Consider the following 25710-nt stretch of genomic DNA (forward strand, 5'->3'; position numbering starts at 1 on the left):
ACTACAAACGGGAGCGCGCTTGAACGATTATCGTTCATCGTTATAACTTAGAAACGGAACGAGTTTTTGAACGATTGAAAGATAACGACGTCGTTAACGACAAATCGTTCAGTAAATCGTTAAGTGTGTATGCAGCTTTAAGCTGCATACACACAAAGATTTTCTGTCCAACCATCCAACTAGTTGATTGGTTGGAATGAAAATCTGGTAACGTATGGGAGTAAATGATTATCAGCAATTTACTCCTAAATGCCAGAAAACAGATGAAAATGGACGTTCACACAGGTTTGTTAAATGTTTGATCTAAACAATTTGTTCAAACAACAGTTTTTGTCAATTTTCCGGCATTTGGGAGCAAATTGCTGATTGTCATTTGCTTTCATACCTTACCAGATTTTCATTCCAACCAATCAACTAGTTGGATGGTTGGACAGAAAATCTTTACGAGTGTATGCAGCTTTAGAATTAAGCGAGGACCCCTCCCAGTTCTCTTCTGCACATTTCAAATCTGCCTTTTGTTTTTCTTATACAATTTTTAAAATTTGCTCTTAACTCTAAATCAGGCCCAAATGCAGAATGTACATACTTCACTGGTCTGTGTATAGGGAGAACAGTGTCCTAATATTCTATCATCACTTCTACAGCAAGCCTTCTACCTTCTAGTTAGAGGCGGATTAAGTTAGAGTGTATATACAAAGCATTCAACTGTAACATGCACAAGGCAGAGAAAAGTGGATGCTAGTAGTAGTGTATTAAAGCCATTTATCCTACCTATCTTGCTATACATTGTCAGACATTACTGCTCTTTAATTTTTATGATAACATTCGCAAACCATTACAACAATGTTTTTGTTACCTTGCAGCCACATATAAATGGCCCTACTACTCTGGAAAAGGTAATTGTGGATGCGTTTAAATGCTCTCTCTCCACAAAATAAAATGAAAAAAAAAAAAAACCCACAGTATTGTACAAAACAAAAACAGCAGTGTGAAATGAGATCAGACCAACACATACACAGCAGAGTAACACACTTGATAAACCTACATTTGAGCTTTCCCCAATGAGTATGTATCCTGCTTCTCCTATAGATCCTGGTTTTACCCAGCCACTTGCCTCTATCAGTAGATCTCAGGTGATTGTTTAAAACGTCCCATAGTAGTTAGACATAGAGAAGTACTGAATAATATGAAAGTACCAGTGTTGGGCTGGTGGGGGGTGTGATCGAAAACACTAGAGCAAGGCCTGGCCAACCTGTGGCTCTCCAACTGTTGTGACACTACAAGTCCCAGCATGCACTGCCAGTTTGGCTATTAGGGAATGCTAAAACACTGGTAGGGAGTGCTGGGATGTGTAGTTTCACCACATTTGGAGTGCCAGGCCTGCACTAGAGCATTGCTACCATTTTTTGTGTTCTCATAGGATTGTAGCTGGGCGGTTCTACAGACCTAAAGTAGTAAAATGTACCACACACTGATATTCCATATATTGCCATTAAAACAGTCATGCTGCTTGTTGCCTTGCAAGCTTATGTATAAAAGTGTAAGCCTCAGACGATTAAATTGAGCGATTGAACGATAACGATATAGTTCGATAACCATTTGAAAATCAGTTATTTAAAAAATATCTAAAACGACCAGCGATGCGCGCTCCTGCTGGTCGTTTAGACATCTATCAACGTACAAATATATTGTACAACCTGACGATACTGTCAGGTTCAACATGTTTGCAGATGATTGATGTGCTGAACGGCTTGTTCAGTGTAGGCTCATCACAGACAAACTACTGCACGATTACAATGTCGTAATCGTGCAGTCTTTTGCCCGTCGTCTAGTTGATGGGCAGTTTTACTTTACTTTCACTGCTGTTAAGAAAATGAACGTTTTGGCATAATTGCCTTTTTTTGTAGCCTATTACTCAAAATACAGTTCTGTATGCTCAGGTAAGTAACATGAACAGCACACAACAAATCATTTGGAACTACAGATATTCCATACAGTCCGTTTCTTTCCATAAGATTATTGCTGGTTCAGAAGGCAAAACTGCTCACCTGTACATGGCTGTTACACCTAAGCTGGGTACACACCTCAGCAATCTGCCGACATGATGCAACGATGTATTGCATTGCCGTACACACTGCACGACCAGCCATCCAACAATGTAATATACATGCTTTAATGTGCCAACACCACGTTATCCATGGCATCGTCCCATCTGACATGCAGCACATCAGATGGGAAGATGTGCCCACTTAATTCATCAAATTAATTGGGTGAATGTGGGGTACACATAACAAGAAAGTCGTTGCGATCCATCGCGGATGGCAAGATTGGCCAATTTGTTGTGTAGTATATACCCAGCTTTAGAGAGCCTTCATTAACATAATTACACAGTTAGAAAAATATAAATGAATGAATAGTCTTTCTGCCTATACATTTGTAAGAATACATATACTATGAGCAAATCAAAGCCTTATAAGGGCTCAACTTCCAGTGGTCTAGAATTATGCACCAGTCACCTGTCCAGCACTGGCTGTCACTTATCACTGGTGGACAAAGTTTATTAATATAGATAGTAAACAAACCTCTACAAAAAAACAAAAAAAAAACAACCAACAACATTCCCTTTAAATAACAAAATATAACCATGGAACATGCTGAAACATTTTCTTTATTTGTATTCTGCTTTGCCACCATATAATTTTTAAACAGCATAAAACAGCAGCATGATCTTAAAAATCTAAATAGGTTGCCAAAGCTATATAAATATGTAAATATAGATGTTAATGTAGTTGTTAATTCTTTGGCCCTTTTGTTCCGTTTTCCCAGATGCAAACATATCAAACATACTACTATATGCAGTGTATGGTCTCTGGAATGAATATAACCAGCATTTCCAGATAAAACAGGTTGGTTTTATAGTAAATAGAATTTTAAATAAAAATAATGATTACAAACAAAAAATAAAAAAATTCATGCAGGCCTTATACAAAATAAAAAATTTGAAAAAAAAAAAATATTTTCTATGGTAATGCTTGAAGTTTGCAACAAGATGCAGACAAAAATGCATTCATTTTCCATATTAAACCAGTAACTGAGGAATGAGTGAGAAGACAAATACCAAAACTACTGGGCAGAAATACAAAAAGATCTTACGTTTTTGTGACACAGGAGTAGTAATTGTGGTAAGATAGCTCGTTGTAGGTTTTTTATATCATGGATTAAACAAGTGATTTTTACAGTTTTTGTTGGAAATAAAAAAAAAAAAAAAAAGTGTACAAATTGGGTACAACATGACGATCGAAGTTTCGCTCAGTGTTTCTTTGCCAATTGAAAAGGCAGCATAATGTTAGAGTCTGGGGGCACACACCTTCGTATAAGTAATGTTCAATACCAGGTTATTCACCTTTTTGGCAACTTATTTTTTTTTATGTTTAAATAGGTAATTTGAAAAATAGTGTGGCTAGATGAAATTTTGGGCGTATAATACCTCATGACTATTGGAAAAAAATTACTTTTTTTTTTTTTTTTTTTTCAAACTGTGTACCTCGGTTACTGAAGATCCTTGCATAGTGCTTGGAATTATTACAAAGAAGTATGCAAAAATAAAAAATAATATAAAATAAAAAAAAATGGTCCATGAATGAATGCATTTTGGTGCGCTCTTGAAAAGTACAAACTGGGAAAGAAAGCACTTGTGGCATGTACAGCGCTTCTTCCTGAGAATCGGGAGGTTTCAAATGCTGCGAAGCAAACCTGAAAGTCTTGCCACTATTAAAGTTCTTATGCCGGCAGTACAAAAAAGGCCTCAGACTGCCAGGTATTGCAAGCCATACACCCTTGTGGTTCTCACGTTCCTCTACAGCGGAGTGTGTGACATTTACACCTTCTTCATTCCTCGACCCATCAAACAGGCAAAAACCGTCATAACCATTTTGGGCTTAACTTCCACAAGATCATCGGGAAGGGCATATACTCGTGCTCCAATTCGTCTGGCCATTGACACAGCATATCTAAAAGAAAAGGAAACAAGTGGTCAAAAAGGGGTTTCATTGCAAAAAGTTTTAATTATTATTAGCCTTAGCAAATAGTTTAGCTGTAAAGTAGTTTCTGGCCTACAGCATGCACCTTTTATTCTGTCCTGTGCTGCCAGCCTCACAATCTAAGACAGCTACTGAATTACAATATCTAATTGCAGTATCTTGCGCAGACTGCTTCAATCTGAACTCATTTTTAATGGAAGAACCGCTACATTGTCCACCAATGTGCTCTTGCCCAAACGGAGTCCAGTAACATTCCAAGCAATAATGGTTGACAAGGTAACTGCTGTCTGAAATATCTAGACCAGGTACTGGAGAAAAGCAGTGGAGGGAAATCCCATTAAGTAGCTAGTGCAAAATTTACAGCAACCATGTTGCCCTTTTTAGCTAGTGAAGTTTACAACATTAAAGCACACATCTAACTACTATAAATATGAAAACTCATGCGTATATTACTATTAGATGTGTACACAACTAGGTTCATGAGCTACTGTATTTAGATCTTCATCTGCTATCTCATTAAAAAGGTGGATACATTATTGGACAGATGTTTGAAGTCGCTGAAGAGCTAAAAACAACCAGTCTTGTTCATGGCAGGGCAATTCTTTTTTAGCGAAACCACCCAGTTTTCCAGATGCTACTGAACTACAGGTACCAGCATGCTACGCTAAATATGGAAAGCAATAAGGGGGTGGGAGGTTAGGTCAATCAACATTGCAAATAAACTAAATCTACACTTACGTGGCATTTTCATGTTTGTCTACATCAGAAAGCGTCCCAGTCTTTACGAGGTCATAATTAATACTGCCAGGTTGAACGGCGTCAATTAGATCCACTACAGGAAGGCTAGTGCTGATAGATTTATCCTGATGGGAGGAAAAGAAAGCCAGCATTATTAACAGTGGATCTAAAAATACAGATGAGTAATAAATACAGAAGCACAATGATGAAGAGGATTAGGGGCGGGTTTGCGAAAATGTAGAATCTGGCTTAGCTTTAAAAAGGACCTAGCACCTTTCATGTTAGAGGTTCAATTATTGGTACATCTATTACAAATGTGTGTACTCCTACGTAGTCCATTGCACGCACACCTACAGAAAAATATTCAGCTGCAACTGCAACAGTGGGGAGATCAAACCTGTTGAATAGGGCGACGCCATTTGGCAGCGCAGTATACCAGACAACGGAGTACTGGCAGCTCAAGTGATATTACAATTTAAGAAAAAAAAAAAAAAATACACACTTGGATTACCAGTTCATTTGCTCACATTCACCTAGATTTTCTGACGCAGGTCTACCCTAACTACGCGTTTCGGAAGGAATTAAGTGTTCTGTAGATGACTTCTTCCCATTCCACAGTCCCAGCAGATACGATGGCAGAAGGAACTTGAAAAATAATGAACTTGCTAAAGAGACTTCCAGATTGAGATACATGCTAGTCTATGGAATCAGAGATTTACATAGTCACACAGAGTAAAAAAGTATTACCTTAAAGCTCTGAATGGACGAGGTCTTGCCAGCTTCAGCCAAGGTTCTGTTCACCCAGTTGACAATGATGTCGTCATTGGCCTTCGCTCCATCTCCGAGATCCTCCAGTACGTTAAGTGTATATCTGCGGCCGAATGGTTTATTTTAGATTTGCAGATTAGCAAAATAGATAACAGTTTCACTATCTGGAATAATCATGTGTATAGTTTAGAAGAAAATTGTACTAAAAAATGGGCAGACATCTAATGCTAGACTTCTGAACCAGATAAACTGAAAAACTCGGAATCGGTATGATTTACCGCCGGACAGGCTGGAATCCCGACAGCGGCTGCCCGACATTGGTGAAAATCCCGATCGTCCCTAAGGTAAGTATTGACTAACCTAATTCCCTCCCCTAACCCTCCGTTAGGGGTGCCTAACCCTAATCTTCCCCCCCAGTGCCTAAACCTAACCACCCCTTCCCCGCCGCTTAACCCCAAGTCCCCCCCCGGGGGTGCCTAACCCTAAATATCCCCCTGGGGGTACCTAACCCTAATCCTCCCTCCCCCTAGCCCAACTCTAACCTCCTGGGGGGTGCCTAACCCTAAGCCCCCCCCAGGAACCCTAAACCTAACCCTCCTCGCCCAGCGACTATCCGCGCTCGGCGCCCTTCGATCGGGATACCAGGCGCGGGTCTCCCGACGTCGGTAAAATGACAGGCATCTAGATTTAGACACCTGTCATGTAACCCTCGCCGGGATTAAGCAGTTTGGAAGCCGGCTGTTGGGATTAGGTCCGCCGGCTTCCCGACTGCATACCGAAAAACTCATGTAAGCAAGCACATGGAACTGGTACCTCAAGCCATGGCAGCCTGAAAAATTCCGAATGTACTGCACTCTGTTGGATTGACAGCAGTAAAGAAAAACTTTCCTCTATTGGACTGTAACAAGAGCAGCTCTTATTTTTGAATGACCCTCGCTAACGACATCTCTCATCAGTCCTGCATGTAGGGCCGACGGAGGATATCGCAGACAACCCACACCTCGTCAGCAACATAGTGGGTACACACTAGACGATGTACCAGATATGGATATGACGCTCCAATCCTCGGGAACGGTCGACATATCGTCTAGTGTGCAACCAACATTTGAGTAGAGTTTGTGCAGTCCTTTTGACAGTCAGAGGGGGATGCAATGCAACCCCCCCAAAGTTTACCTGGTTCTTATCCCTGTACTAGAGTATGTATTGTAATCCCCTCTGCATCTCTGTGTTGGTCACTTTCCCAGTCTCCATTCCTGCATAAAGCCATATTCACATTTAGTCTAAAGGTGCGTACACACGGGACGATTTTTTTGGACGACTGAACGATAACGATGTCGTTATCATTCAGTCGTCCAAAAAAATCATCCAATGTCAGCCCCAAAACGATGAACGATAACTACCAATGCGCTCTCCCGTTTGTAGTTGATAGTTACCGTTCATTGCCCGAACCTCGATAATGTCAGGTTGAACATGTTCGGGGATGTACTGAACGAAATGGTTCTTGATTTCGTTCAGTGTTTTTGATCAGTTTTGTTAACGACACTGAGCACACCCCCTGCCAGGGACACATGGGACGATTTTGTTCATGGAGCAAACTGTCCCATGTGTACAAACCTTAAGACTCTGCAGATCCGTACGTTGTACAACTGAATAACCCTGGTTGCCCTGATAGTTGTTCCTGCTCCTAAACAGGTCACTCCATTCTTTTTTTACATTTGCAAAAGTAAGATTTTGAAGTCATCAAATACAGGTACTAAAAGTGTGGTGCACACAGCAGGCTTACTAGTCTCCTTCCAATTACACACAGCAAATTGCCAATACTCATCTTCATAGATCAAACCTGGCGTTCAGGGGTAGTACACATTCTTCTTTAAAAAAGATTAATATATTTTTTAATACATTAATGTGTCCAGGACCACTTATTTTTAGATTGTTTTGCTCCTTCTACTGTTTCAATATCATTGTCAAGACTCACCTTCTCATGAGCTGCCAAACTAGTGCAAGGGTCAGTGTTGAATTTCCATCATTCAGGTCCTGCCCACCGATGCCCACTAGGGAGAACTTAGCAGTATTTTTCCCCAAGTCCACTGCATAGTTACAGTTCTCCAACTGGAAGATCAGAGAACACATGTTATTTAAGTATTGTCAGTTCCATAGCTCAGTCTACGAAAGTAAAAGAAGCATTGGGTTTTACTTACTTTTTTCATGTTTGCCCCAAGTTTAGGGTATGGGGGCTTGTTAACTTTGTTCCAGTCAACGGGTACTTTAATCTTTTCATATAATTGTAATATTACTAGAGCATCTTGGAGGTCACTAAATAAAAAAAATAAACCACCATTATAAATTACAAACTGGACACCAATTCCAAGGTTTATCATCAGTGTGCTTCTACAGTGTGTTGCGATCATGCCACCTATATAATTTCACCTGGAATTTTAAGGGATTATGAGATTACCACCATGTTTTGTAATGCATACAAACACAGTTTATAAGCATCGATATGAGGGAAAAATAAGCCAATCTATTTTTATGCAATAATTGCAACTTGTGCAAAATGCGTTGATGTCCTAAAAAATGTGCATCATGGACGTCTTGTACTGCGGAGCATCAGGAAGAAGACCTATAGTTATAGTAATCGGGAAGACGAGTCACCTCATATCTCCTATACCGCACAGGTCTCAGTTTAGTTTTACAGTTCACTATTACATCACTAGTATTTACGATCATGCACGAGCAAGTCTGCATTAATTTACACACTGTTTTAATGAATCGCAGTGCCAGGAACTAGACTACACGGCTCAATCACTTACTGGGCCTTTACGCAGTCAAATCCAGTAATTGGCAATAAGACATCCTACCATCTTTTGGTGTGTGTAAATGTGAGCTCTATGAAGAGTTCACATTAAAAACAACAATTTAGCCAAAATACAAATTATTCAGGTGAACAAGCTACTGTATGAAAATATATTAGATTAGCACATACTAAAAACCTTATAGAAAATTGTATTTATTTTTAAAAACCACAACTTTGAAACAATGCTCTATAGCAAGTGTAGACCAACCATTGGCACTAGTGCCACAAGGGGGTATTGGAGGAAATTTAGAGAGGCACCCGTAGGGTCAGGCACCCCGCTACTATGTACACTGTTCCCCTCCTGCCTTCACAGGGGAGACATTTTTGGCACAGTAGACCCTGTCCGAACCAAAACATGGCCCGCATATCCAGCAAAGCCTGGACCTCTATGTCCACCATCTACCCAAAGCATACACAAGCCGACCAGTCTTTGCATCTAGAATTTCAGGATAGAAGTTCCAGTTCAGTAAAGTTTTAAGCATTACTAGTTAATGTACACCAACACAGGATCATTTAACATGCACTTAGTGGTGCTTTTCATGCTGTAGTGTAAATATCAAACCAACAGTGGACAAGTCACCACTACAGCTTTGACATGTGACATCCGCTGATTGTACACTAGTGACTCCATTCGGATCTATGAAAACCTCTAGCAATCATCTCTCTTCCTCCTATAAACCACCTCTCTGTAGTAACTGTGACCAGCCCACATGGGGAGGGAGAGAAAAGAGACTGCAGAGGTAGAGAGGGGACATTAGTAAGCATCCCTCCTCTTTCTATAATGTGCTGGACACCATCTAGTATAGTGTTTCCCAACCTCGGCCCTCAAGGCACACCAACAGTCCAGGTTTTAGTGATATCCATGCTTGAGAACAGATGGTTAAATAAAAATAACTGAGGTACTAATTAATACACCTGTGCTCAAGTATGGCTATACTTAAAACATGGGCTTTTAGTGTGTCTTGAGGACCGTGATTGGGAACCCCTGATATAGTAGAATGAAATGACCATAAACTGAGGCTGCCACTAATATACTTGTTTTCAGCTGTGCAGCTGTACAAAGCCTGAATACTAGAGGGCCTAGGCTGGTCCGAGGAGGAGTTACTGGTGTCTGTATGCCGTGAGAGACATCAGTCTTGTGATTTAGGTTATATAACATTTATTGGGGTTGAGGCTGCAGACTCACGGTGGTCTGTGCATCACTACTTTGTCTTCAAAACTGCAGCCCAAACTATGGGCCCTGCTTCATTAGCGTTCGCAGGAATCTATCCAGACACACCATAAATAATAGGTGGAGAAAATAACTATAATACAAACTATCGGGTGGCCATTTGCACAGGAGTTTAAACAACAGATATACATACTTGTACATATGATTAACGTGGGGATTCACTCCAAGCGAGTTCATCCAATTACGGAATGTTCGTTCCTCTCGAGTTTCCCCTGAAGAAGAAAATGAAGTTATATCTGGCCAGATAGAGAAACACTGATTGATGGGTTTTCACATGAACTTTTATGATTGTCAAGTTAAAAACCTACCAGCCGCACCACATTAAGGCCACATTGATGTTTATTATCAAAGTGAGTCTTTTTTGGCTGGCCAAACACACCCAGAAAGGAACTGCTGTAACCATATGTTCATGCCTATCCCCAGAGCCCTACTGCAGTGCTGGGACATGTTTATCAAGTGTGGGGAACACTATAAAAAAACAAAAACCCTGGGAAAACACAGCTAAATGACATGTAGGTAGTTTGACAAGGGACCGTGAGTGGCGGATGGGTCATTGAGAATCTACAATGTTCAAGGTATTCGCCCTATTGTTATTCCCACTTCTACCCCCATCGATAAGTCACACAGGCCCAGTATTCAGCTAGGGCTGAGAGATTAAAAACCAGCTACAGAGAAGCATCCTGCTTAGTGCAGCCACCATTTTTCCATGGGCTCCCTTGGTGTTAGTGCCGCTTTAAATCCAGCCATATAAAGCACCATACAAAAGGCCAGAAAAGCAGCAACTTGCATTTAACATGCAATGTAAAGTCATGCCCTTAACTTTGACTAGACAGCAGTGGCGTAACTAGGGTATTTGGAGCCCAGGGTAAGTTAAAGAAAAAAAAAAAAAATCGAGCCCACCCCCAAGTCGGTGCGCGCAGACGGTGAGCAGCAAAATAGTGGGCGTGGTCATATGCCACAAAGGGTGTGGCCACTGGAATATGGGGGCGTGGCAACATGACACCACCAATTGTTGTCACTCTGGGAACATACCTTTCCATTTCATAGCACCTTAATGCCCCAAGTAATAGTGCCCCTCTTGCAATGACCACTGTAGTACTGCCCCTTAGGCAATGTCCCCAGTAGTCGTGCCCCTTATACAGTGCCCCCAGTAATGCCCTCTTATACAGTTCCCCCTTGTACAGTGCCGTTAGCAGTGGTCCCCCTATGCAGTGCCCCCAGTAGTGGTAACCCCTATGCAGTGCCCCCAGTAGTGGTCCCCCCTATGCAGTGCTCCCAGTAGTGGTCCCCCCCATGCAGTGCTCCCAGTAGTGCCCCTTATACAGTGCCCCCCAATAGTGGACCCCCTTATGCAGTACTGCCAGTAGTGCCCCTAGTAGTGGTCTCCCCTATGCAGTGCCCCAGTAGTAGTCCCCCCCTATGCAGTGCCCCCAGTCACCTCTATGCATTGCCCCCAGTAGTAGTCCCCCTATGCATTGCCCCAAGTAATGGTCCCTCCTATGTAGTGCCCCTTATATTATGCCCCCAGTAGTAGTCCCCCCTATGCAGTGCCCCCAGTCACCTCTATGCATTGCCCCCAGTAGTAGTTCCCATATGCATTGCCCCAAGTAATGGTCCCTCCTATATAGTGCCCCTTATATTATGCCCCCAGTGGTAGTCCCCCTATGCAGTGCCCCTTATATAGTGCCTCTAGTAGTAGCCCCCATATGTAGTGCCCCCAGTAGTAGTCCTCGCTAGCAGTGCCCCCCACCTAGCAGTGTTGACAAAGACAAAAAAAACCCCACTTCCATGAATCCCCGCTCCTGCACCCGCCGCCTTCCACTTATCCGTCCTCTTGGGCCGGCCCGCTCTACAAAATCACGTCATGCCGTCTCTCCCATCACCCACTGCGGGAGCCGGAAGAAGGAGCTCATGAGTGAGTTCCAGCCCGGCTCTGGCAGTAGGCGCAGTGCAGCAGGCAATGAGAGTCTGTCTGACTCATTAGCTGCCAAAACAAGCACACTGCCGCCGGGTAGCACGAGTGTACTAGCCAGCGGCGGTGTTTGTTACTGTGTAGTGTGGACCGCATTCCGCTCAGTCCTTAGAACACTGACCAGTGTCCTGGACCGCGGCCAGAGGCGCCCCCTCACGCCGTCGAGCCCCCCTAGATACGCCACTGCTAGCCAGTCCGTGCAGATTTTATGAATTGGTGACCACCCCACCCCCAACTAAGGCCATCTCTGAGTGCTTAATAACAGTTTGTACTACTGTACAAAACTACTGTAATTCTTATAAAGCCTACAGATATGTCCTCATAAGCTGTTTCTTCAGTCGCGCCAAATAGCCCCTGTTGTCTCGCCAGGTCCCGGGTCACTCAGTCGCGCCAAGAGTCTCTCTCACTCACAATGTGCATCTAATTTGCGTAAATAAAACTGGGAACAGAACTGTTCTGCTAGATTGCACTGACATTGGTACATCTGTGTGCAAATGAGTCTGAGGGGTAAATTTACTAAAGTGAGAGTTTTTAGAAGAGAGTTTTAAAAGTGATGTTGCCCATAGCAACCAATCAGATTCTACTTAATATTTAACGAGCACCTTCTAGAATAGCTAGAATCTGATTGGTTGCTATGGGCAACATCACTTAAAACTCTCTTGTAAAAACTCTCACTTTAGTAAATTTACCCCTCAATGTCTATAGGAAGTGCTGCGATGCAGGGGCCACTGCTTCATCTGCCACTTTGTGTTTAAAACTAATACCAGCGCAACTAACGCAGCAGCGCAGCATTTCTAGTAGGGGTGAGCGGGTTCGGATTTCTGAAATCCGAACCCCCCCGAGCCCCCCCGATCCGAGTCCGATCCGAGTCAGGCTCGACTTTTCCCGCCTGACTCGGATCTGACATCGAGGCAAAACGTCATCATCCCGCCTTCCGAGTCTCGCGGGTTTTGGATCCTATATAAGGTACCCGCGTCGGCGCCATTTTCTCACTCGGCTGTGGACAGTGAAGAGGGAGGGTGGGAGTTAGTGCTGTGTAGTGTAGTGTAGTGTAGTGCTGCTGTTGTCCACTACTTCAAAGTCCATAGGGGCTGGCTGTGTTGTGCTGTGCTGCTGTTGTTAATAGGGGCTGTGTCCACTACTTCAAAGTCCATAGGGGCTGGCTGGACTGTGTTGTGCAGTCAGTTCCAAAGTCCTGTGCAGTGTCCCAGTCCTAAAGGGGTGCTGTAGTGTTGTCCAGGGGGTGCTCTGTCCATCAGGGGTGCTCCCCCCAAGTGCTAAAAAAATAATATATTTTCTGTGTTTGTGAATTGTGTGCGCAGTAGCCGCACGTGCATCAACAAAGTAGTGCCAAGCGTGCGCCTGTGTCATAAGTAAAGGGCCGGCTGGCTTGACCGTTAAGGGTGCTGTAACCCCCGAAAGTACACTCCAGTCCAAACCAAAAAAAAAATTATTTTCTGTGTTTGTGAATTGTGTGCGCAGTAGCCGCACGTGCATCAACAAAGTAGTGCCAAGCGTGCGCCTGTGTCATAAGTAAAGGGCCGGCTGGCTTGACCGTTAAGGGTGCTGTAACCCCCGAAAGTACACTCCAGTCCAAACCTAAAAAAAAATTATTTTCTGTGTTTGTGAATTGTGTGCGCAGTAGCCGCACGTGCATCAACAAAGTAGTGCCAAGCGTGCGCCTGTGTCATAAGTAAAGGGCCGGCTGGCTTGACCGTTAAAGGGTGCTGTAACCCCCGAAAGTACACTCCAGTCCAAACCAAAAAAAAATTATTTTCTGTGTTTGTGAATTGTGTGCGCAGTAGCCGCACGTGCATCAACAAAGTAGTGCCAAGCGTGCGCCTGTGTCATAAGTAAAGGGCCGGCTGGCTTGACCGTTAAGGGTGCTGTAACCCCCGAAAGTACACTCCAGTCCAAACCTAAAAAAAAATTATTTTCTGTGTTTGTGAATTGTGTGCGCAGTAGCCGCACGTGCATCAACAAAGTAGTGCCAAGAGTGCCCCTGTGTCATAAGTAAAGGGCCGGCTGGCTTGACCGTTAAAGGGTGCTGTAACCCCCGAAAGTACACTCCAGTCCAAACCAAAAAAAAATTATTTTCTGTGTTTGTGAATTGTGTGCGCAGTAGCCGCACGTGCATCAACAAAGTAGTGCCAAGCGTGCGCCTGTGTCATAAGTAAAGGGCCGGCTGGCTTGACCGTTAAAGGGTGCTGTAACCCCTGAAAGTACACTCCAGTCCAAACCAAAAAAAAATTATTTTCTGTGTTTGTGAATTGTGTGCGCAGTAGCCGCACGTGCATCAACAAAGTAGTGTCAAGCGTTCGCCTGTGTCATAAGTAAAGGGCCGGCTGGCTTGACCGTTAAGGGTGCTGTAACCCCCGAAAGTACACTCCAGTCCAAACCAAAAAAAAAATTATTTTCTGTGTTTGTGAATTGTGTGCGCAGTAGCCGCACGTGCATCAACAAAGTAGTGCCAAGCGTGCGCCTGTGTCATAAGTAAAGGGCCGGCTGGCTTGACCGTTAAGGGTGCTGTAACACCCGAAAGTACACTCCAGTCCAAACCAAAAAAAAAATTATTTTCTGTGTTTGTGAATTGTGTGCGCAGTAGCCGCACGTGCATCAACAAAGTAGTGCCAAGCGTGCGCCTGTGTCATAAGTAAAGGGCCGGCTGGCTTGACCGTTAAAGGGTGCTGTAACCCCCGAAAGTACACTCCAGTCCAAACCAAAAAAAAATTATTTTCTGTGTTTGTGAATTGTGTGCGCAGTAGCCGCACGTGCATCAACAAAGTAGTGCCAAGCGTGCGCCTGTGTCATAAGTAAAGGGCCGGCTGGCTTGACCGTTAAAGGGTGCTGTAACCCCCAAAGTACACTCCAGTCCAAACCAAAAAAAAATTATTTTCTGTGTTTGTGAATTGTGTGCGCAGTAGCCGCACGTGCATCAACAAAGTAGTGCCAAGAGTGCGCCTGTGTCATAAGTAAAGGGCCGGCTGGCTTGACCGTTAAAGGGTGCTGTAACCCACAAAGTACACTCCAGTCCGAACCAAAAAAAAATTTATTTTCTGTGTTTAGCCGCACGTATATATCAAATCGATATAACATAAATGGAGGACCAAACTTTCTCCGATAAAAATAAAATAGAGAAAGATCAAGAACCACTTCCTCCTAGTGCTGAAGCTGCTGCCACTAGTCATGACATAGACGATAACATGCCATCAACGTCGTCTGCCAAGGCCGATGCCCAATGTCATAGTAGAGGGCACATACAATCCCAAATGGCAAAGTTCAGGAAAATGACCTTGAAAAAGACATTTAAATCAGCTGAAGAGAAACGTAAACTTGCCAATATGCCATTTACGACACGGAGTGGCAAGGAACGGCTAAGGTCGATCCCTAGTATGTTCATGACTAGTGGTTCAGCTTCACATGACGATGGAAGCACTCCTCCCACTAAAAAAATCAAAAGAGTTAAGCTGGCAAAAGCACAGCGAAGAACTGTGCTTTCTAAGAAGATATCACAAATCCCCAAAGAGAGTCCAAGTGTGGTGGTGGTTGCGATGCCTGACCTTCCCAGCACTGGACGGGAAGAGGTGGCTCTTTCCACCATTTGCACGCCCCCTGCAAGTGCTGAAAGGAGCACCCACAGTCCACTTGCTGATATGCAAATTGAAGATGTCACTGTTGAAGTACAACAGGATGAGGATACTGGTGTAGCTGGCGCTGAGGAGGAAGTTGGCGAGGAGGATTCTGATGGTGATGTGGTTTGTTTAAATCAGGCTCCGGGGGAGACAGTTGTTGTCCGTGGGATGAAAAAGCCCATCACGGTCATGCCTGGGCAGAAGACCAAACATTCCACCTCTTTGGTCTGGCAATATTTCTATCCAAATCCGGACAACAACTGTCTTGCCATATGTACCATATGTAAAGGTGAAATAAGTAGGGGTAGGGACGTCAACCACCTAGGAACATCCTCCCTTATACGGCACCTGCAGCGCGTTCATAAAAAGTTACTGTCAAGTTCAGAAACTTTGGCTCAGACCGTAAGCAGTCCAGGGACACCTAAATCCCGTTGTCCTGTTGTATCCAAGCGCCTGCAAACCACACCGTCAACTCCCTCCTCGTCAATTTCCTCCTTAGTCAGGATCGGAAGTAGTCCTGCAGGCCATATCACTGGCATGACTGACTCTCCTATCCGGGATTCCTCCGGAGGATCCTGCATTGCTACGCCTACTGCTGCCGCTGCTGCTGTTGCTGCTGCTGCTGGGAGTCGTTCATCATCCCAGAGAGGAAGTAGGAACACCACTACTTTTACTAAACAATTGACCCTCCAACAGTCCTTAGCGAGGAGGATGAAGTACGACAGCAGTCATCCTGAAGCAAAACGTATAACTGAGGCCTTGACTGCTATGTTGGTGTTAGACGTGCGTCCGGTATCCGCCATTAGTGCAGTGGGATTTAGACAATTGATGGAGGTAGTGTGTCCCCGGTTCCAAATCCCGTCTAGATTCCACTTCACTAGGCAGGCGATACCGAGACTGTACAGAAACGTCAGAAAAAGTGTCCTCAGTGTCCTGAAAAATGCCGTTGTACACAATGTCCACTTAACCACGGACATGTGGACAAGTGGAACAGGGCAGACTAAGGACTATATGACTGTGACAGCCCACTGGGTAGATGTATCACCTTACGCAGCAACAGCAGCAGCGTCACCAGTAGCAGCATCTCAGAAACGCCAGCTCGTTACAAGGCAGGCTACGCTGTGTATCACCGGTTTCAGTAAGAGGCACACCGCCGACAACCTCTTAGAGAAACTGAGGGAAATCATCGCCCAGTGGCTTACCCCACTTAGACTCTCCTGGGGATTTGTGATATCTGACAACGCCACCAATATTGTGCGGGCATTACATCTGGGCAAATTCCAGCACGTCCCATGTTTTGCTCACACAATAAACTTGGTGGTGCAGAATTTTCTGAAAAGCGACAGGGGCGTGCAGGAGACGCTTTGGGTGGCCCGAAAAATTTCTGGCCACTTTCGCCATTCAGCGACTGCGTGCCGAAGACTGGAGCGCCAGCAAACACTCTTGAACCTGCCCCGCCATCACCTGAAGCAAGAGGTTGTGACGCGGTGGAACTCAACCCTCTATATGCTTCAGAGGATGGAGGAGCAGCAAAAGGCCATACAAGCCTATACATCCACCTATGACATAGGCAAAGGAGGGGGTATGCACCTGACTCAAGCGCAGTGGAGAATGATTTCCGTGTTGTGCAAGGTTCTTCAGCCCTTCGAACTTGCCACACGTGAAGTCAGTTCAGACACTGCCAGCTTGAGTCAGGTCATTCCCCTCATCAGGCTTTTGCAGAAGCAGCTGGAGAAAGTGAAGGAGGAGCTAAGACGGAGCGATTCCGCTCGGCATGTGGGACTTGTGGATGAAGCCCTTCATTCGCTTTGCCAGGATTCCAGGGTGGTCAATCTGTTGAAATCAGACCACTACATTTTGGCCACCGTGCTCGATCCTAGGTTTAAAGCCTATGTGGTGTCTCTCTTTCCGGCCGACACAAGCCTGCAGAGGTGCAAAGACCTGCTGGTGAACACACTGTCAGCTGAAGCGGAACGTGACACGTCAACGGCTCCTTCTTCATTTTCTCCCGCAACTGGGGCTGCCAGGAAAAAACTTAGGTATCCTAAGCAACCCGCTGGCGGTGATGCAGGGCAGGCAGGACCAAGTTTGGACATCTGGTCCGGACTGAAGGACCTGGCAACAATTTCTGACATGTCTACTGTCACTGCATATGATACTGTCACCATTGACAGAATGGTGGAGGATTACATCGGTGACAGCATCCAAGTAGGCATGTCAGACAGTCCATACCTGTACTGGCAGGAAAAAGAGGCAATTTGGAGGCCCCTGTACAAACTGGCTCTATTTTACCTGAGTTGCCCCCCCTCCAGTGTGTACTCCGAAAGAGTGTTTAGTGCAGCCGGGAACCTTGTCAGCGAAAGGCGTAGGAGGTTGCTTCCACAGAATGTGGAGAAGATGATGTTCATCAAAATGAATTATCAGCTCTTCCAGGGAGACCAGCCTCCAGAAGGTACAGAGGGACCTGTGGTGGTGGATTCAAGTGGGGACGAGTTAATACTTTGTGAGGATGAGGATGTACACACTGAAGAGGGTGAGGAATCGGTGGATGAGGAGGATGAGGATGACATCTTGCCTCCGTAGAGCCAGTTTGTGCAGGGACACATTAATTGCCAGCTTGTTTTGTGGGGGCCCAAACGAACCAATCATTTCAGCCACAGTTGTGTGGCAGACCCTGGCGCTGAAATGATTGATTTGTTAAAGTGTGCATGTCCTGTTTATACAACATAAGGGTGGGTGGGAGGGCCCAAGGACAATTCCATCTTGCACCTCTTTTTTTCTTTGCATTATGTACAGTTTGGGGCCTAGTTTTTCTAACTGCCATCCTGCCTGCCACTGCAGTGTCACTCCTAGATGGGTCACGTGTTTGTGCCGCCCACTCGTGTCGCTTAGCATAGTCATCCAGCTACCTCGGTGCAACCTTTTGGACATAAAAACACTATTGTGAGGTGTGAGGTGTTCAGAATAGACTGGAAATGAGTGGAAATTAAGGTTATTGAGGTTAATAATAGCATAGGAGCAGAAAAACCTACAAATTCTGTGATTTTAGCTGTTTTTATGCTTTTTTTCAAAAAAATACAGATCCAAAACACAAAACCCAGAACCCAAAACACGGAAGGGTGGTTTTGGCAAAACCAATCCAGATCCAAAACACGAAGAAAGATCCAGATCCAAAACCAAAACACAAAACACGAAAAGTGGCCGGTGCACACCCCTAATTTCTAGTACACTTTTAGTGGAGTTTCACTGCGTCTGCAATGGAAATAAGACGCAAAATATAAATAGAACACAGGTACACTACACCCCTTGGAGCGTCTTAATCGCGCTGGGCGTCTTGCGACATATGGCGTACAGACACTAGGTGTATGAGGACACATCTGTATGAATTTCTTTTTCTTTTTAATTACCATAAAATAAATGAATAGTTTCCATACAGATTTACATAGAGGTGCAACAATTGTGCTTCTTCTGAAAAAGCTCTCATAAGCTTTGCCCACAGTAAAAGAACATTCATAGCAAAATGTGTAGGATAGTGTAATTATTACTGAAAAGGACCTCAAACCATTTATCATTACATTGGGCACAATTCTATTCAGCACGATGTAAAGGTCGGGGAAGGCTCGTTATCACGCCTTAAATAGGGTGTTTAAGCGCGATAACGGGCATTCCCCGACCTAACTACCAGGCGCGAAGGGCAGAAAACAGCCTCACGCCGGGACTTTTGTCGGATTTCTTCTCTCATCCCCGGAGGGATGATAGAAGAAATCATTAGTCGGACTGGTCAGCGCGGTGTATTGAATAGCTCCGGGAACTCACTCCCGGCGCTATTTACATCGCACTGAATAGAATCGTGCCCATTATGTTAAAATCATATATATACAAATTTGTTGTAAGTGGATTAAAAGAAAACAATTTGAAATAGAACATGCAATACAATCTGCAGTCAATAGATGGCACACATGCTTAGTGCCAAATAACTGCCTATGAACAGAAGCCAAACTTTAGTTCTCATCGTTCTATATACTATGCTATCTAGTGCAAAGCTAGAGTTAACACGAGTGCTGCTTACCTTTCTACAGGGTTCACTCCAGAATTCATACAAACAAATTATGGATTGGTCTTATATTTTGAAAAGTAAAATGAATTGGGCTGTACATAAAGCCATTTATTTTCCACAGAAATAATCCAGATTTTTTTTTTTTTTAAATATATATTTTCTTATTCAACGTCCCTTCTTAATATAGCCACTCTTGCCTCTTACTTGTTTTGCAGAGCTCAAATGAGAAGTCCTGCTGATACAGCACTATTGTCCATTAGTAAGAGGAAGCCCCCACTTGGCTATCCCATGTGATATGTTATCACTTCTTTGGGTTTAATCCAGTATTCACGATCACAACAGTGCAGGATTTCCCTGGTGTAGTTTTAACACCTTATAGTGGCTGCTGCAAGCTCAGAGCACAGCTGTCCTAAATCTTCAGGACTACGCCATAAGCGATACATGCTACGCCCTTCTGATTCATTAACTGATAGAGTGGTGGACACCAGCCAAAGAGGAGCGCCCTCAACTACAGAGCAACAATGTGTCACCAGCCGGGCTGCTCACCGATTCTGCTCATCATGGAGAGAGTTGGCAGAAGACACTAAAATAAGATCTTTGGAGCCAATTAAAAAAAATACTTTATGAGTTAACTAGTTCTGTAAACTGTTTTAAGTTTACGGTCACATTAAGAATAACAGATACACAGTACTAATGAAAGTATTGGCCAAGTAGAATTTAGGATCTAGACCTATGCTGTAACACTCTACAAATTAGGGCGGTATTCAATTAGTTTCGCATCCTCGGAAAAGTTTTGCATGTCCGGCTTTTTGCCGACATCGCTTGTTTTGGACGCATAAACTTATCATGCACGTCCCCGTTATTCGCCGTATTCAATTACAAACCACGCGAAAAACGGCAAGCGGCGAATTCAGAACAGGCGGAACGTGCTCTCAGAAATAGGGAAATCAGCCTGAACCCCCCAAAAAGATGCACTAAAATTGGGGATCAATGTAGAGGTGTCCGAATAGCTCTATTAAAAGTTTTGGGGGTACTTTTTCAGTTGTTTTAATAGCTTCTTATTAGCATCTTTGCACAAGTGGTGAAGAATTGCATTAAGCAGTATATTTTGGTGACAATAAGTAGTCCTGTCAAATTTGGGGTACTGGAAAATGGGTGCTAGCATATTTATATGTCTCTAAAGTGGACTTTTAAAAAACGTTAAAAATCACCCCTACATGCACCTGCAATCCCAAAAACACTTGTCCCCTCCTTATAGCACCAAAAGAACTCTATTTTGCTAGTTTTTATGCTTGTCCCCCACTTATCTTTTTCAACCCCCAAAATGAAAGTACCGTATATACTCGAGTATAAGTCGACCCGAATATAAGCCGAGGTACCTACTTTTACCACAAAAAACTGGGAAAACTTATTGACTCGAGTATAAGCCTAGGGTGGGAAATGCAGCAGCTGGTAGTGCCCCCAGTAGTAATCCCCGCTGGTAGTGCCCCCAGTGGTAATCCGCCCTGGTAGTGCCCCCAGTGGTAATCCGCCCTGGTAGTGCCCCCAGTGGTAATCCGCCCCTGGTAGTGCCCCCAGTAGTAATCCCCCCTGGTAGTTCCCCCAGTGGTAATCCCCCCCTTTTAGTGCCCCCTGTAGTAATCCCCCCCTGGTAGTGACCCCTGTAGTAATCGCCCCCTGGTAGTGACCCCTGTAGTAATCGCCCCCTGGTAGTGACCCCTGCAGTAATCGCCCCCTGGTAGTGACCCCTGTAGTAATCGCCCCCTGGTAGTGACCCCTGTAGTAATCGCCCCATGGTAGTGCCCCCAGTTTTCCGTCCCCCCCCCCCCCAGTAGAGAGAGATGTAATAAGAATAAAAAAAAAAAAATCACTTACCTGAAACCCCCGCTCCTGGTCCCGCTGCTACTGGTTCCTCCGGCCGCTTTGCATTATGGGAGAGACGTCGTCATGACGTCTCTCCCATTACCCACTGCGGGAGAAGATGGCTCCCGCAGTGGGAGCAGCAGCAGCCGATGAGGGTCTGACAGACTATCAGCGGCTGCTGATTACAACAAACACACAGCTGCCGGCTCCGGTGGCTGTGTAGCGCTGACCGAACTCCGTCCGGTCAGCGCTACACTTCACTCGAGTATAAGCCGAGGGGGTGCTTTTTCAGCACAAAAAATGTGCTGAAAAACTCGGCTTATACTCGAGTATATACGGTACTTTTTTGGGGTGTTTTTATGTTTTGTTCCAGGGATTTTTGACACAGTTGTCCTTTGGGGGGCTGTCCCAAGGGTTCTGAGTGGTTTCCCCACGTTTGCTCCCCAAAATAAAAATGTTGCACTTCTTGTCTCCTACTATTCTTAGGCAAATCTTTTTTGCCTATTACACTGCATGGACTTTCCGTGTAGGCGAAAACCGGCTGGAATTGAATTTGGAAATAAGTTCCGACCACGCGAAAAGCCCCGACCCGCAATACTTTTTCACTTCTAATTGAATACGGTCCTCAGTCTAAATAAACTTATAAAGGAACCATTTTCAAAAATTGCCTCTCTGATATTTCAAATAACAAAAATAGGAAGTCTTCAGATGATGGCGCTCACCTTCGAGGAGTGTCCAGTCAATGTCCTGGTTCTCGGGCTTAGTAAGTGCTGGGTATTTATTGAACAAGTTTGCCACAAAAGCAAGGTTTAATTTGGGATTTCCGCTCACAACATCAGCAGGAGTAACAAACTGTCTGCAGCCAAGCCGGTCTGCCTGCTGCAGCATGTACTCTGCCCTCTTCAGGTCATCTTTCTCCTGTTGGTACAAGCGAGATAGAGCAACCGAAAACAATCAACACAAACACGGAGATATTTAATCTACAATGATCATCTACAGTTTGGAAGGCAAATGCAAACAGAATGCAGTGCTCTGGGTGCATAGAGGAAAAATGTGCTCTATTTGTATAAACAGCCTGTTTCTCTGTTCTATATAATTTTCCATATCACTTGTCAGAGTTTAAATGGATTGTGTACTCTGAAAATACGCTCCCAGCAGCATCTGAACTGTAATATTACCACCACGTATATGCCGCAACACAGACACGAGGCTGGCAACATGCCCAATACACGTCTGATTAACATCCTGTTCAACAATGACTGCCATCTGCTGGCCACTAACAAGCACCCAACACAATCCATTCATTTGACCTGAGAATCTTGAGAGGTCTAACAAAAATCGGGAACTGAACCCGTGGCCTAGTACTCAGACTGAATAACAGACTGAGCAGCTTAAATACTTTCATGCCAATAGTTGCTACATGGATGAGTTTCAGTGACCATAGTATAGCATTCATTATTCATATAGAAATAAAACTAAGGGCAGGATGTACTAACCGTGCGGAGTGCATCCCGCCAGTCACCACATCCTTACTGAACGCATATGCACTAACATATGCGATCAGTACCGCAAAGGAAAGCTTTTCCGAAATGAGCTGTCCTTTGCGATCTCCGCTGCGCCCTGGACTTCCAGGTTTATGACCCTGGAGTCCATCTGCGCATGCACAGAGTGACGTGCTGGCAGCGGGGCATGCTGGGATGGACCCGATCTGCTCTCATGGCAGCGCAATATGGTAGAAGCCCATAGGCCTCTATAGGGTAATGCCAGCAGAAGCTGGCATTATCCTCCGCGTCGGAGCACCGGCGGCCTCCCAGTTGTGCATATGGAAAATGCGGTAAAACCCCGAAAACTGTGTTTTTATCGCATTTTCCATTTAGTACATCCCGCCCCCAATATTAACCAATTGCATCAGAGGACTATAGTCTACGTAGAGGATAGAACCAGCAAACATCAATTCAAGTAACGAATTAGCTCTTTCCATGTAGTATATATCCAAACAGGAGAATACCTACATTGAACCCAGACATGTTGATATCTATTCTCTCTTCGCCTTCCTTCTGTCCTTTAGGTGCAATCTGGTTTAGCAGATGGAAGTAGGCTCTCGAGTCCTGTGGATTGGAGAAGATAAAGAGCAGTTATAAATCACAAATTGACTGTATAATTTATATGTATGAGATAGATTTTATATATATATTTTTCACCCATCCACACGCTAGCAACATTAAAGATGTCGACATTGTTACAGTGTCGACATGCAGGTTTTCTGTTTTCCTGTCCCTAACCCTCCTGGAGAAATTGGAAATTACGACATTATGACAATGTACACATTCTGTCAACATTCTGAATGCCGACATGTTAACCGCATACCGAACATTCTCACCAGCAAGTGCTAAATGCCACATTTCATGTAGTTGATGATAAATGGAGAATTTGTTTGAAAATGAATACAAACAGTAAATTCACTTCTAGATTTAAATCTTCCCAACCTGGCAGAGGCTTTACCAAGCCATCATATATCAGAACACTACCCAACACTTGTCACTACTGGGACTATCCCTGTGTATAACAAGGACTACTGCCATGGAGCAAAGTGATCCACGTTTATTTATTCACACAGATTGCCTACAGTCTGTTATATATGGACACACCTCATATGGCACATACACATGTCTTACATTATATGATCAAATGATATGTTCAGGTTAATATTGTACCTTAACAGAGTAACCAAAGTCAGTTAGCTGCAGAAAGGAGAATAGAAACGAGTCCATTTGATGCATTAGGGGAAAGACAGATTGAGTTAAACATAACACACAACTGGGACCATCACTGTTCCTGACATACATAGAACAGTATAGGATGCAGAGAACACTGGCATTACAGAAAGCAACAGATGCTTTATACTGGTTAATGCACCTTTAAAATGGGACTTAATGTTTGTTTGTTTGTTTTTTAGTGTAGAATACTGCAAAGGCGCTTCTCTGTAACTCTACTGATCTAAAGGAGGAGTATTTAATATAGCACAATCAATACTGCCAGATACATAGGAGGGTGAGCCTGGAGAGAGAAGGGCATATGCTGACCACCTGACTCTACCAGGGGAGGGGGAGAGGGGGGGTGCTATAGCCTCTCTTGGGCAGACAGGTGGAAGATCACCATCTTTGCAGAATTAGTAGTACACAGGGCAAGATGTAATTAGTAAAAATTCAACGCGCAACTTGGCGACAGATTCTCTTCATTGCGGACTTATTACAACTGATTTCAAGTAATTACAAATCATAAATATTGTAGGCTTAGAGGCCCTGTCACTATGTTGGATGAAAGACATTAATGAGTGAAACAAAACATCTCTGAAGGCCTCATCTGTCATTATTCAGTAAAACGTACGACCTGGTTTTCCCGAAAGACAGAAGGGGCACAGAATGCATTATTAAAAAGAGACATATTGACATTGGTCAGAGGGGATTATCAGGCTTTGCAGTACATGAATACCTTAATGTCTGAGCTGAAGTTATTGATTTTCTGGCAGCCAGCGTTCTCCAGATGGAAATTGGCCCATCTCAAAAGCAGCTCTTCTGGGGACAATTTCATCAGATCTTCCAGAGTCTCTCCATCACGAAGCAAGGCCGCCAGGGCTGGAGAAAAAAAAAATCAGTCATAGGGTGAGATGGACGGAAAGCTTACAAGGGCGATCTTTACTTCAGATAATTCATGGATGTGCTTTTACAACAGAAATGTGACAATTCCTGCAATTTTTAAATCAAACTACATGAATTAAAGGGCAGCCGTCGCCTACGTACGATCACAGGCCTGGACAACCTGTGGTTCTGCAGCTGTTGTGAAACTACAAGTCCCAGCATACCTTCCCACCGATCAGCTGGTAAAGCATGCTGGGACTTGTAATTTCACAGCAGCTGAAGAGCCACAGGTTGGCCAGGCATGTACTAGCACTTAGCACTGTCACATACCTTCATTCCTGCTGAGCTCTATGTCGGCAAACAAACCAATCTTTATGATCTGCCACAGGAGTCCCAGTACCAGGTGAGGTTTTCCAGCCTTAAGGTCTTCTGCCCCAATGTTAACCACATGACAGCCAATGGCAGAGGCAGAATTTAGAGCCAAGTTCAGATTTTCCTGTAAACGGTAAGGAGAGATCATCAAAGCAGGAAACGACTGCAATACTCATTGTTAGACATCTAAAGGGGAAGCAGGTCTCGGCAATGATGTAATCTTTTGTGTGTGATGTCGGATTACATTTCTTTTTAAAGTAAATTGCACAGGTGGATGGATGTGCACGGGCGGAAAAGAAATTCCCAATACAATGTTCGCTTCATTGAAACGAATAGCTTCGGGGTTCAAAACTCACAATCATAAATTATGCTACAACAGAAACTGAATGGATGCAAGAGATTCTCAACTTAAAAACTAGCTCAACATGCTGCACTTGCAGTATTGACCCTTTTTCAAGAGCAAACATCATTTCGCTCTTACAAGCTTGGCAAGCCCGCAACGATGGAACAACTGCCAAAACGTGACGAAAACTTTTCTGCCAGCA

The 25710-nt window shown here is 44.1% G+C and overlaps 1 protein-coding gene across 2 annotated transcripts in view; it reads right to left on the bottom strand.

Moving 5' to 3' along the window:
• Window positions 1-2652: 2652 nt before the first annotated feature.
• The window catches only part of PLS3 (plastin 3), a 103947-nt gene continuing 80889 nt past the window's right edge, over window positions 2653-25710 (bottom strand). For both annotated transcript variants that reach the window (XM_088453005.1, XM_088453000.1), the window contains exons 7-16: window positions 25124-25289; window positions 24648-24790; window positions 23168-23263; window positions 21878-22073; window positions 9765-9843; window positions 7745-7859; window positions 7522-7655; window positions 5526-5649; window positions 4779-4903; window positions 2653-4010 (exon numbers count right to left, since the gene is read on the bottom strand). In XM_088453005.1, coding sequence (XP_088309131.1) covers window positions 3878-4010; window positions 4779-4903; window positions 5526-5649; window positions 7522-7655; window positions 7745-7859; window positions 9765-9843; window positions 21878-22073; window positions 23168-23263; window positions 24648-24790; window positions 25124-25289 — 1311 coding nt within the window. In that variant the 3' untranslated portion in view covers window positions 2653-3877. The remainder of the gene's footprint in view (window positions 4011-4778; window positions 4904-5525; window positions 5650-7521; window positions 7656-7744; window positions 7860-9764; window positions 9844-21877; window positions 22074-23167; window positions 23264-24647; window positions 24791-25123; window positions 25290-25710) is intronic.

This window comes from Taudactylus pleione, unplaced genomic scaffold, assembly GCF_031769625.1.
Source record: "Taudactylus pleione unplaced genomic scaffold, aTauple2 ptg000039l, whole genome shotgun sequence".
In the NCBI taxonomy this organism is placed as follows: domain Eukaryota; kingdom Metazoa; phylum Chordata; class Amphibia; order Anura; family Myobatrachidae; genus Taudactylus; species Taudactylus pleione.